We start from the raw sequence: 14171 nt of genomic DNA on the forward strand, positions 1-14171 counted from the left end.
CGGTCACATACGGGAGCGCGAGCTTTTAGCTCCCCCCTGCCGTATGCGCTCCCGTATGGGACAAAACGTAGTGTGGACCCAGCCTAACGGACGTTTATAACGGATCTTTTAACAGATGAATTTTGTAGTGTGAAAGCTGCCTAAGAAATAAGAAATTATTATTGATTTTACAAAGTTGATCTGTCTCCCAACAAGCATCCCAATTCTTGGTGCTTGTAATTCCCTTATGACATTCAAAATATTTTTTGTGTGGGCTGATTTATTTTTATTATCTTTATTATAGTAAGGTTAATTTGAGTTTGTATCTTCTTCCAACAGAAATATAGTTACAAGACACAAAGTGAAGTTGGACAACCATGGGCTTTCAAAATGTGACAGAACTTTTCTACCCGAGTCAAACCCTTGGGAGCCCTAACATGGACATCGAAGACATCATTACTTCTCAGAATGTCATCTCAAGGGTCATGCACAGCTACCTCTTTATACTAGTTCCTCTTGGTTTACTGGCTGGTGTTTTCTGTATTACCGTACTGATCAGGAACAAAGTGAAGCATCAAATCCTGGATAATCTGGACATCTACCTTCTAACATTGCTGGTTACTGACGTTACAATCGTCTTGTACTCCTTTACCTCAAAGACGAGACCGGACTATCTAGAAATTTCTAATTTGAGCTGTGGAGTCTTAGCAGGTTTTTTCAATGTGAGTTATTTCTTCTCACAGTACCTGCTGATTCTAATCTTCCTAATCTTACTGATCATGAACAATTCCACAATATCTCAAAGTCATCTGAGATACATCTTCCTCACTTTAGCATTGTCAGTACTTATGTCTGTAGTAAACGTGTCACTACTGGGAACCTATGATAATCTTCAGAATATAACCCACTGCCAACTAGACCCATTAAATGCTAAACCGGCATATGACTTCTTCAAATTCTTAGCTGGATTCGGTGTCCCTTCCCTGGTTCTTCTGATATTCGCCATTCCGATCGTTATTCAAGGCCAAAAAATGGAAATATCTGAGAAGCTCCAGTTTCACATGGTATTTTTAGGTCATGTTGCAGTTATGTTTATATGTAGACTATTCTACAACATCATGCTCATGAGGAGGACAGGTTTAAAGATTTCGGGGTTCTACATCTCTCCAAGAGAGGAGCTAGTCCTGAACATTGCAGAACTGGTGGTATTCAGTGGAAGCTGCATAGGACTTATATTCACACTTGTCCTACACAAACCATGCCGGGAAGGTCTCAAGAAATCTGTGCAATTCTTAATCAATAAGTGCAGAAGAAAGGAAACACCGAACAGTATAATCTAACCATACCTGGTGCTCGGGTGGACCCCCAACAGAAAAGCTGCCACATACAAAGTCTATGTTATTAGACAAAATATTATTTTGAAGGTTTTTTTTCTAGGTTAGAAGGGAGCATCCCACAAAAAAAAAATGTATAATGTTTTTTAAATGGATATATGTGTCATAAAGACTATTTGCTACTAATTGCTATGGGGAGATCTACCCTTTCCAAGGGCCCTACTGTGTCAATATCAACCCATATACCATCAAAAGATAATGGGTGGCAAATGAGCATTATGTTTTGGGAGCGGCACAAAAAAGGGGCCCTCATGTTGATTTTTTACAGGGGCCCCCATCTCTTCTATGTACTCCGAAAGTTAGTCTCATAGAGGTCTACTCATTCTCCTCAATATATCATAGGTCCTGGAACCAGACACAGCCGTTTTTAAAGAGCCAAATCTTAATCTTAAATGGAACAGCAATAGGCTGCACTTTAGACACAGTAGGCAATGGCATCCCTGAAAAGCCTCACACTCTAGTCTTTTTCACATTTATTGAAATGTAATTTAAACATCCCCTTTATCCACGTACAAAAGAAAACAGGTTAGAAAGCGATGAAACCATGGACACGTGAAATGGGACCAACAGAGATGAGCGAACTTACAGTAAATTCGATTCGTTACGAACTTCTCGGTTCGGTAGTTGATGGCTTTTCCTGCATAAATTAGTTCAGCTTTCAGGTGCTCCGGTGGGCTGGAAAAGGTGGATACAGTCCTAGGAGACTCTTTCCTGAGAGCTGAGAAGTTCGTGACAAATCGAATTTACTGTAAGTTCGCTCATCTCTAGGGACCAATGCTGCCCCTAATCCAGCGCACACATACAGTATTACCATATATATTTTTGCTATATCTATGTTATATGTATTCTATTAATATTTATGTCCTATTTGCTGTCATAGACTGCGAGTAGATAAAATGCTTATTTTTCTAATGTGCAAAAGTGACAAAACACAACAAAATGCAATGTATATTGTATTCCCCAAAGCTACAGAGCTAGAAAACATGCTTCTTGTATAAAATAGTGTTAAGCTGGTTGTATAATTATGGATACGTGAAGTTTTTTTTCTATGACGATAACAGTGATAATAACTAACCTATTTATTATAGAACAGTCAACTGAGATTTACCTACAGTCAGCTGGATCATCACCATGGCCACTGAAAATACTACAATTTATTTATTAAAAGAACAAATGTCTAGTCGTATGAAAAGAGGAACGTTTCATAAACTGCTTTTTGAAGGGTAGCTTCGTTGTTGCCAATGTTCACATTTTACAGCATATTTTTATCCGTGGTTGCAAGATTTTTACCAGATTGCGATTAAATGGAGGCAAATAAAAATATTTATATGCAGTATATATCTGCCTTTTCTACACTTAAAAGCCAAAAGTGACCGGGTGATTTCTGAAGCCTTGTTGTAAAGACATTTAGTAGAATTAAAACATTATGGCAGCTGCACAGTCAATCCAGAGTAGAAGTAGCTGCACAATCAGTCCACAGTCTGGAGTAGAAGTAGCTGCACAGTCAGTCCACAGTCCAGAGTAGAAGTAGCTGCAAGGTCAGTCCACAGTCTAGAGCAGAAGTAGCTGCGCAGTCAGTCCACAGTCTGGAGTAGAAGTAGCTGCACAGTCAGTCCACAGTCTAGAGCAGAAGTAGCTGCACAGTCAGTCCACAGTCTGGAGTAGAAGTAGCTGCACAGTCAGTCCACAGTCCAGAGTAGAAGTAGCTGCAAGGTCAGTCCACAGTCTAGAGCAGAAGTAGCTGCACAGTCTAGAGTAGAAGTAGCTGCACAGTCAGTCCACAGTCTGGAGTAGAAGTAGCTGCACAGTCAGTCCACAGTCTGGAGTAGAAGTAGCTGCACAGTCAGTCCACAGTCTGGAGTAGAGGTAGCTGCACAATCAGTCCACAGTCTAGAGTAGAAGTAGCTGCACAATCAGTCCACAGTCTAGAGTAGAAGTAGCTGCACAGTCAGTCCACAGTCTAGAGTAGAAGTAGCTGCACAGTCAGTCCACAGTCTAGAGCAGAAGTAGCTGCACAGTCTAGAGTAGAAGTAGCTGCACAGTCAGTCCACAGTCTGGAGTAGAAGTAGCTGCACAGTCAGTCCACAGTCCAGAGTAGAAGTAGCTGCAAGGTCAGTCCACAGTCTAGAGCAGAAGTAGCTGCACAGTCTAGAGTAGAAGTAGCTGCACAGTCAGTCCACAGTCTGGAGTAGAGGTAGCTGCACAATCAGTCCACAGTCTAGAGTAGAAGTAGCTGCACAGTCAGTCCACAGTCTAGAGTAGAAGTAGCTGCAAGGTCAGACCACAGTCTGGAGTAGAGGTAGCTGCACAATCAGTCCACAGTCTGGAGTAGAAGTAGCTGCACAGTCAGTCCACAGTCTGGAGAAGAAGTAGCTGCACAGTCAGTCCACAGTCTAGAGCAGAAGTAACTGCATTGTCAGTCCACAGTCTGGAGTAGAAGTAGCTGCACAGTCAGTCCATAGTCTGGAGTAGAAGTAGCTGCACAGTCAGTCCACAGTCTGGAGTAGAAGCAGCTGCACAGTCAGTCCACAGTCTAGAGCAGAAGTAGCTGCACAGTCAGTCCACAGTCTGGAGTAGAAGTAGCTGCACAGTCAGTCCACAGTCTGGAGCAGAGGTAGCTGCACAGTCAGTCCACAGTCTAGAGCAGAAGTAGCTGCGCAGTCAGTCCACAGTCTGGAGTAGAAGTAGCTGCACAGTCAGTCCACAGTCGAGTAGAAGTAGCTGCCCAGTCAGTCCACAGTCTGGAGTAGAAGTAGCTGCGCAGTCAGTCCACAGTCTAGAGTAGAGGTAGCTGCACAATCAGTCCACAGTCTGGAGTAGAAGTAGCTGCACAGTCAGTCCACAGTCTGGAGTAGAAGTAGCTGCACAATCAGTTCACAGTCTAGAGTAGAAGTAGCTGCGCAGTCAGTCCACAGTCTAGAGTAGAAGTAGCTGCACAGTCAGTCCACAGTCTAGAGAGAGTAGAAGTAGCTGCGCAGTCAGTCCACAGTCTGGAGTAGAAGTAGCTGCACAGTCAGTCCACAGTCTAGAGTAGAAGTAGCTGCGCAGTCAGTCCACAGTCTAGAGTAGAAGTAGCTGCACAGTCAGTCCACAGTCTAGAGAGAGTAGAAGTAGCTGCACAGTCAGTCCAGTCTGGAGTAGAAGTAGCTGCACAGTCAGTCCACAGTCTGGAGTAGAGGTAGCTGCACAATCAGTAAACAGTCTAGAGTAGAAGTAGCTGCACAGTCAATCCACAGTCTAGAGTAGAAGTAGCTGCACAGTCAATCCACAGTCTGGAGTAGAAGTAGCTGCACAGTCAGTCCACAGTCTAGTGCCAATAGTGCTCTCGTTCATACCACAGTCTAGTGAGAACACGAAAATCCATAGTGTAGTATAAATGGTGCCGCATGTCTAGTACAAATGCTGCCCCCCCCCTTCAACCCACAGTCTAGTGTAAACGCTGCCATAAGTTAACCCAAAGTCTGGCACAGAGGATCATTCTTACAAGCCAGCCAAATGCTTTGAGAATTAGAGGACCTAATCCTTATTAATGCATCTTATATTACTGCTATGTCTTAAAGTAACAAGTGGTTTCCTAGTTGCGATTTCCTTAGTCTAAAGTTCTCTTTATCATCGGTATTTTAAGGACAGAGGGCCCTTGGAAGAATAGATTACCTTCACTATTGATTTTCCTCAAACCAATTGGCCATAAGGGATCAGTCTTTTTATAGATGGAAACAAAAATGTAAAAATGTAGCTATAGGCTTTATACAACCTGATGTGACTGGTACTATTCTCTATCGAGGCTGGCACGCCACAAGACTCAATTCAGGATTCACTGAAGTGGGGGGAAGTGAAATTCACATGTATGCTATTTATCCCATTAAGATAAATAACAAAATTGGCAAATACCTTACTGTTTCAAAAACAGAAATCATTGATGTATCTCATAAATTGCCTGATGAGGCTTAAAGGGGTACTCCACTGGAAAACATTTTTTTTAAATCAACTGGTGCCAAAAGTTAAACAGATTTGTAAATTACTTCTATTAAAAAAAATCTTAATCCTTCCAGTAATTATCAGCTGCTGTCATGATCCACAGGAAGTTCTTTTCTTTTGAATTTCCTTTCTGCCTGACCACAGTGCTCTCTGCCGACACCTCTGTCCATTTTAGGAACTGTCCAGAGCAGGATAGGTTTTCAATGGGGATTTTCTCCTTCTCTGGACAGTTCCTAAAATAGACAGAGTTGTCAGCAGAGAGCACTGTGGTCAGGCAGAAAGGAAATTCAAAAAGAAAAGAACTTCCTGTGGATCATAACAGCAGCTGATAAGTACTGGAAGGATTAAAAAAAATTAATAGAAGCAATTTACTAATCTGTTTAACTTTCTGGGACCAGTTTATAAAAAAATAAATAAATAAAAAGTTTTCCAGTGGAGTACCCCTTTAACAGTATTAAAGGAGTTCTCCAACTGAACTCTTTTATCCCCCGCTGTGCCCGGGCTGTAAAACTATACATAATAAACTTTCATTTACCTGCCTACGATCCCCCGTTTTTCCGATATCGCCACCCGTGCTCCGGTCCCTGTCAGCTTCCTCTTCCTGTGGGTCGGTGACTTAACTCTGTGCTCAGCCTATCAGCGGCCGCGACGGGACATTGCTGCGGCCGCTGATAGGCTGAGCGCAGAGTGAAGTCACCGACCCGCAGGAAGTGGAAGAGACTGGGACGGCGATATCGGAACAACGGGGGATCGTAGGCAGGTAAGTGAAAGTTTATTATGTATAGTTTTACAGCCCGGGCACCGTGGGGGTTAAAAGTTTTAGCTTAGAGAACTCCTTTAACAATCTAATATATGTGTTTGTGTTTAAAATCTGCCATACAAACATTATCATAGGTTCATGTCCTTGGGTAGTACCAGTGGTCATAGGCATTTAAAGCTTGGAAGACCAACTCTAATTCCTAATCAGGTATAAGGCTTTCCCTATTTATGGAGACCAATCTATAATCTTCTAGCCAACAAATCTCACTTATGCCAATAAAAAATCATTGGTATCCTTCATATATGACAAAACATCCTTCAATAAGAGGCATAACAACCAATCAATACATTCTGATACGGTTCAGTAAAATCCAAGACTTCCCAATACAGTAGCCAGGAGGCCGCTCTAAGGTTTTATGGATCCTGGGAAGAAAACACCAACTAAGTTTATGTGGGGACATGAATAATCGGACCTCCAGCAATCAGACACCTACCTGTGGATAGGGGATATGTTTTTACGTGTTGGAGTAGCCCTTTAAAAAAAAATGTATTGGCATAATTTAAAAACCTCTTACAGGGTATGATACCGATCCAATCAGCAGTTCAAAAATCTAAAGTGTATGAATCGGGCAAACCAACACAAACTTAACCTCTATTGTTCATACATTAAAAATCCTTAAAAGGGGTATTCCGCTGCCCCAGCGTTCAGAACATTTTGTTCGGAACGCTTGGAGCAGACAGCGGGGGTCGTGATGCAAGTCTATGGGAGGGGGCGTGGCGACCCATAGTCTTGCATTGAGGGGGCATAACGTGACGTCACAAGAGGCGTGGCCATGATGTCATGACCCTAGCCGCCAGCACCCAGCGTTCTAAACGGCACAGCACCGGGTGCTGCACAGAGATGACGGGGGTCCCAGCTGCGGGGACCCCCACGATCAGACATATTATCCCCTATCCTTTGGATGTCTAGGGGCGGAGAACACCTTTAAAAGGGAATATGACAACCAGATCACCCATTCTAACCTTAATATAGGTTTCCCGGGTTTCACAGAAAGCCGTGAGCTGCAGAATTGCGGAATTCTGCCTCAAATTAAAGCCCTATAGACTTCTATGGGATTCCACACTCCCATTCACACTTCTGTATTGCCGCATGCAGATTCCGCACGAAATCACCCAAATGAATGCGGAAGCAGAATTAGTGCGGATGTGCGGAAATTCTGCCGTGTGAATAAACCCTAAGTGTCCCCCTCCCTCAGGTCCCTCTGGGTGCCTTTTTGAAGATGCTGTTGGCCTGCAACATCTGCAGCCTAGCTCCAGCACTGAGAGCGCGGCCTGAGGTGCAGTCCAGAAGCCGGCGCCACCTTCTTGTCCTCAGCGCCTCCGGTCACAAGAAGCCTACGGTCCTGCCAGAAGCTCCATCCTTCATCCTGTGCAGTGACAGATCTTCCTGATGCAGGGAGGACGGTGCTCCTTCTACCCTTCAGATGCCGTCACCTTTTTTTTTCTCTCCACTGTTAACCCTTAAGTTGCTGTCTCTTCGCTCTCACCCTCTGTTAACGCTTCAGATGCTGCCCCCTCTTTTCTCCCCTGTTAACCCTTCAGTTGCTGTCCCTTCACACTGTCTCTGTTAACCCTTCAGGTGCTTTCCCCTCTTTTTTTCTCCCGTTAAGCCTTTAGTTGCTGTCGCTGCGCTCATATTCTTTTAACCCTTCAGGTGTTGTCCTTTCGCTCTTACCATCTGTTAACCCTTCAGTTGCTGTCCCTTCGCTTTTACCCTCTGTTAACCCTTCAGTTGCTGTCCCTTCACTCTTACCCTCTGTTAACCCATCAGGTGCTGTTTCCACTCATTTCCCCTCAGTTCATTCTTCACAATGCAGTCCCCACATTCTCTGTCCTCCCATTAACCCTTCTCTGGCCCCCTAGTACCATTTTGTTCTTTCATCCGATTAATTGATCAAACCAATAATCGGCCAACTAATCGATTTTTACAAATAATCCTTAGTTGCAGCCCTACGTCAGAGGTGATACAGTTGGCAAACAGACTGGCCTGGTCTTTAGGCTGTGTTTCTTAAGTAGCTACCTGTAAAGGGAACTGGTCACATTAAAAATGTAGTTCAATCTGCAGGCAGAGTGTTTTAGAGATACAAAAACCAGGTGGATAAAGATATAGGTTTGTAGGAAAAGTTTAGCACTGTAAATATCTGCTTATTCTGGGTTAAATAGTCAAGCGGGTGGTCCTGCTCAGTGACAGCTCTCTCTATATGCACACAAACAAAGATGGCTGTCAATCACTGAGTAGAGGTTTACATAAGAAAAAAGGAATACTGAACATTTTCCCAAAAACTATATCTGTACATCAATCTGCTCTGCTCCTCCTGCTCTATAGCCTTATACCTGCAGAATAGATTGACATGTGCCCTTTAACTTAAATGGACACTTGGGTCACTATTGCAGCATTATTAACTAGGCACAAAGCTTGGCGCCCGGTTGCCAGATCGCTGTCCGAGTATGTTTAGGATGTGCGAAATGGTGTGCTAAAATGATCAGATAAAGCAGGTGGTGCAGAGGATGAGCTGGACTTATAATAAAGATAGCTGCCAAGGCTCCTGCTGAGGGAGAAATCAGTGTCCTGCAGTCAGGAGAACTTACAATATTCTTACAATGACATGCAGAGCCTTTACTACTTGAGGGTAGGGTCACACGGAGAGCACCTGCAGCATATTTTAGGCTGTGGATGTGCCGACAGTAGGTACACTGCTGAAGCTGGATAGCTCTGTGTATGAGTGGACACACACAGCTACCCAGCCACAGCAGAGAGCTTTCTCTTGGGACAGCCGTCGGCACATCCGCAGCGTAAAAAACACTGCAGATGTGCTTCATGTGACCCTACCATGAAAGGTGATCTAAAAAAAAAATCCTGTTATTACACAGCTTTATATATATAAAAAAAAAAAAAAAAGAAACCATATAGAAAATTAAGGACTTAAGTGAATTAATAATTATTTTCCATTGTCATTATTATTAAAAAGGTTTTATTTTAGTTAGGTGTTTGCTAACTCATGTGACAAAATGGCAGCTTGATCTGTGATTGGTACGGTAACATATAGCTCAGTGTTTTCCAAACAGTGTGACTCCAGCTATTCCAAAAAGCATCATAAAGGAAGAGAAAATAGCAAACAATACTAGTGTAGCATTCATTGTTTTTAGGTCTATTTGTTTATTTTATTGTATGCCATTTTACAGCAGTCATAATCATATCTTTATGGCGCTGTAAAAAAACAATTGTACAGATGTGGGCTGCGTATCCAGCTAATCGAAACAGTCAGGCATCTATATGAGAGGGACATTTTACCATTTATGTCTTCACGGTCAGTACATTTTGTGGAAGAATAGCTCTGTAGAGTCAGGCTAATAACTGTGAACAGCATTAAAGGGAACCAATCAGCAGATTTTAGCATATATAACACTTGACAACGCATTAATTATCCTCACTATCCCCCGGGGACCTTTTTGCCCCAGGGATGTTGAAGATATGAAGTGATAAAGTCCTCCGACCCCCACCCCTTCCATTCTATAAGTAGTCCCTTGGGCAGGGAGTTATCCTTACCAGCACCCGTAGCTCCGGCTGTAGTCCCGCCTCCTCATCTTGATTGGCGGCTTTAGTCACCGGTCTGCTCCGTCTGCTTTGGGAGCAGAGTGAAGACGCAGGCCGTCAAATCAAGACGAAATGGTGGGACCACAGCCGGAGCCAGGGGACCCGGCAAGACCCTGCGCCCAGGGGACTACTTACGGGGTGTCCGGGAAGGACTTTATAACTATATATCTTCAACAACCCTGGGGGGCAAAAAAGGTACCCCGGGAAGGCTGAGGATAAAGATTTTAGCATACTTAACGTGTTGTCAAGCGTTATATATGCAAATTGCGTATTAGTTCCCCTCAAGAGATAGTGACATGGAAGTAAAGTTTATATAGGGCTTCTCCCATTTTTATTTTTAATAAAGCCTTTGCATTCTGGCACAAAATGTAAAATAAATCAGTAAATCTTGCTTATCCAAACACTAAGGATATGTTCACACGGAGGAATTTCTGTGAACAATGCCGCAGAATAATTCCGCAAGGACATTCAGATGCAGCAGAGTGCAATTGATTTCAACCGGATTCTGCTGCACTGTTCACCTGACAGAATTTCCGTGCAAGATGTTTGTGCCACTGAAATTCTGATTCCAGCCTCCGCAGAAAGAATAGACATGTCTAATCCTTCTGCGGATTCCACAAGGCATTGCCGTCTGTGAGACAGCGCATTTCCGAGCAGTCCTAGTGCCCTCCAGATTAGTCAAATGCATGAACCCGGCCTAAATCACATAAAAGTTTTTTTTATCTATAAAAGTTGCCTCATTGCCAGTCATGCGAGAGGCTGCTGGTGCTCTTCTGAGCGCAGGTGCAGGCTCTCATGTCCTAGCGATGTGGTAAAAGTGAATACTTTTGAATATTCATTACAGGGGTGAGCGGAGCAGGGAATATTGAGGAGGCAGGGGAGCATGGTAAGCTGATTCCCCGCCTCCATTGCATAGAGCTGTGTAACAAAACTAGAAGAATTAAGACATAACTCTGGCAATACTTCATCAATTCATGTAAGTGACCCCTCATTTTAATACTGTTCACCCGCACTATAACCCAGTATATTGAGTTTAGTGCAGGTGAACAGGCTGTCAGTTTCGCTTTAAAAGAGGTTGTCTAGGCAAAGCCAAAATTTGCTGCAGTGCAGGGTGGTGTAAAAATAATAAACATGCTAAATTCACCTCTTATCGTCCCCTTCAGCTGCTATGCCAAAGGTTCTGGCCCTTCACATGAAATGGCTCTCGAAGCCAATCAGTAGCCGCAGGTGTGTCCCGCTGTCAGTTGGGTCGGGATGTCACAGGAACTAAGAAGAAGGGGGGGACCAGTGAAGGACCGAAAGCATTACCATGGGTCTGGAGAAGGTAAGTATAGCACGTTTATTATTTTTACCAGCCCTGGAGCAAAATCTTTCCCCCATCCCCTCCCCCCGGAAGATCCCTTTAATATTATAATTCCTGCACACATCACCAATGTACATTGGCAGCCCATCAAAAAACTTGCCCTTATATACCACAATGGGCTCCCAGTGGGTTCACAGACCCACACAGGCACAAAATAAGTTTAGGATATGATCTGAATGTAGTCACGGTCACGTCCGATCCAATAAAGTCAACAAGCTGATTTTTGACAAGTTGATGACGTACACCGGCAAAGTGTGTACAAAAAGCTAACGTGAATAGGATTCTAATCATGTTCAAGTACGTAGAACAATCTGAAAGTTTCTGTCGCTCCCATTTACTGCAACAGAAACAAATATCACAGACAAAAGACGCGCTTCCATTGCCCAAGAACTATTTTCTCAGGACTGGTGAAATAGTCCAAGAATTCATATCCCCATGAATCAATAATTTATAGTTTATTCTACCGACAGGTCACAAAACTTTGCAGTGTGGTGAAAATCCTGTGATAACATAAGCAAAATGTAAGTTACCATCCTACATAGGATCTTGTTCTGTTTATATTAGCTATGTTATCTGCAGAAATATTAGACACCAATACAATTATAGCAAAAAGACCCCTGAGATCATTAGCAGAACTGTCAGTGAAGGAGGTCAGGAAGGTGGTGCTGATGACACCTAGTAGGTTATAATAAGCCCCCTGATAGCTGACACTGGCGGGGGTGTCATTCGGCAGCTCAGCCCCAAATATAACGATAATATAATAATTATAGACTATTACACTGGTAAGAAAAGCTGGAAGGATTATTTTGCAGATGAATATCATTCAGATTCTAAAAGAATGGCAGTGATGGAAAGGTCGGTGGGGATCGCTCTGTATGGGGCCCGACAGAAAAGGAAATTCAAAAAGAAAAGAACTTCCTGTGGCGCATATAGAAGCTGATAAGTACTAGAAGGATTAAGATTTTTAAATAGAAGTAATTGACAAAGCTGTTTAACTTTCTGGCACCAGTTGGTTTTTAAAAAAACTTTTTCCAGGGGAGTTCCCCTTTAAGGTCATGCTGGTTTTTCAAGGTGATCCTCATCAGTGTGAATAATGGTCACGTGACCCTGTTTAAACTCGTTTAATTTTCATGGGTTCCATGCCATGACTAAGGACCAGTTGTAGGTCCAAAACGCGTCGGCTATATGCGTTCTGTCCAAATATGACTCAATAAAGCAACCTGTTTTTACTGCGGTCCTGGTGCTGGACATTCTCTTGCAATAGTTAGATATAAGACTGATCCATCGATATTAGACCGATCAATATTAAATAATACATTTATATAAGATAAGATCAGATAGGTAGACTGATACATTTCAGTAGTTATTTTGGAATCATACAGAGGAGGATGTTGGCATTTTGTATATTGTTGTTCAGTATCAGGGCTCACTTGCAAAAATTGGAGATAAGTGCTGGCACCGTCACTGGGCGCCAATCTGCTCAAAAGAGAGGAAGCAGGATGCAAACAAAGTACGACACAGGAACTTAAAATCAAGAAGCCTTCCCAATAAAATGTCTCTAGAGAAGCCAAGGGACAGAGGAAGACACCGAGGAGGAACAGGCGACAGAGATGAGCCAGGAGCGCTGAATGGAAGGAAGTAACAGCGCATCATCATAATCAATCTACAATTCGCTAGGAACATCTTTGGCGCATTACTATTACACAGTATGATTCTATTAACCTGCCACTTGTTGGTCTAGAAATTGCTTAGAAGAAACATCTGCAGCAATGTAATGGCATCGTGACCTAGATGTCTCTTCACCCCAAGAAATATGGAGCAGTTAATGTCAGCCTAGGGTTGGCACCCTGACGGTATTTTTATATAAAAAATACCATCAATGTAATGGCCAATATTTATCCAACCAATCCTCCAACTCCCGGAATGTTGCACTATATACTATACCAGTGTTTCCCAACCAGAGAACCTCCAGCTGTTGCAAAACTACAACTCCCAGCATGCCCGGACAGCCGTTGGCTGTCCGGGCATGCTGGGAGTTGTAGTTTTGCAACAGCTGGAGGCACCCCTGGTTGAGAAACAATGACCTGTCCTATATACTACTTTATAGTCCAACATGCTGGGAGTTGAAGTTTTGCAACAGCTGGAGGCACCCCTGGTTGGGAAACATTGACCTATACTATATAGTCCAACATGCTGGGAGTTGTAGTTTTGCAACAGCTGGAGGCACCCCTGGTTGAGAAACATTGACCTATCCTATATACTACTTTATAGTCCAACATCCTGGGAGTTGTAGTTTTGCAACAGCTGGAGGCACCCCTGGTTTGGAAACATTGACCTATACTATGTTATAGTCCAACATCCTGGGAGTTGTAGTTTTGCAACAGCTGGAGGCACCGCTGGTTGGGAAACACTGACCTATACTATATACTACTATATAGAGCAACATGCTGGGAGTTGTAGTTTTCATTTGGGACAGCTGCATCAGGGCATGCTGGGAGTTGTAGTTAGTAACAAACTGCAACTCCCTAATTTTTTTATTTATTTTTTTTAAGCGATCAATAAGTCCCATCAAATAAAAAAATGGTCATGTTCAAAACTACAGATTGGGGTGCAAAAAAATGAAAAAATAAAATACAAAATGTCCCCACACTTGTGTATCCTATGATGCTACGCATATATCATTAATTATGCAAATTAGCATAGCCGGTAATTTTTTGCAAGAAAAGTGGCAACACTATCTCAGCCCCTATAGGGGGCGGAGGGGGGGACAATAATGAATTACTTTACTGTTGTCCACAAATTGACACATTACCAGCCACTTGCCTTGTAGTCCTGGAAAGCTGGGTGCATAATGGAAACCATAATTAAAGGGGTACTCCAGTAGAATTTTTTATTTTTTTTTTTAGCAGCTGTATGCTATGGAGGAAATTCTTTTCTTTCCTGTCTGACCACAGTGCTCTCTGCTGACACCTCTGTCCGTGTCAGGAACTGTCCAGAGCAGCATAGGTTTGAAATGGGGATTTTCTAATGCTCTGGACAGTTC

The 14171-nt window shown here is 43.1% G+C and overlaps 2 protein-coding genes across 2 annotated transcripts in view; one reads left to right on the forward strand and one right to left on the reverse strand.

Annotated features, from left to right (window-relative positions):
- Positions 1-1422, forward strand: part of LOC130285209 (uncharacterized) — a 22362-nt gene extending 20940 nt beyond the window's left edge. The window contains exon 2 of the mRNA XM_056536533.1: positions 319-1422. Within this exon, the coding sequence (XP_056392508.1) occupies positions 357-1319 (963 nt within the window). The 5' untranslated portion in view covers positions 319-356 and the 3' untranslated portion in view covers positions 1320-1422. The remainder of the gene's footprint in view (positions 1-318) is intronic.
- Positions 1-14171, reverse strand: part of C8H7orf50 (chromosome 8 C7orf50 homolog) — a 273243-nt gene that overhangs the window by 153993 nt on the left and 105079 nt on the right. The gene's annotated exons all lie outside the window — the stretch shown is intronic.

This window comes from Hyla sarda, chromosome 8 (assembly GCF_029499605.1).
Source record: "Hyla sarda isolate aHylSar1 chromosome 8, aHylSar1.hap1, whole genome shotgun sequence".
In the NCBI taxonomy this organism is placed as follows: domain Eukaryota; kingdom Metazoa; phylum Chordata; class Amphibia; order Anura; family Hylidae; genus Hyla; species Hyla sarda.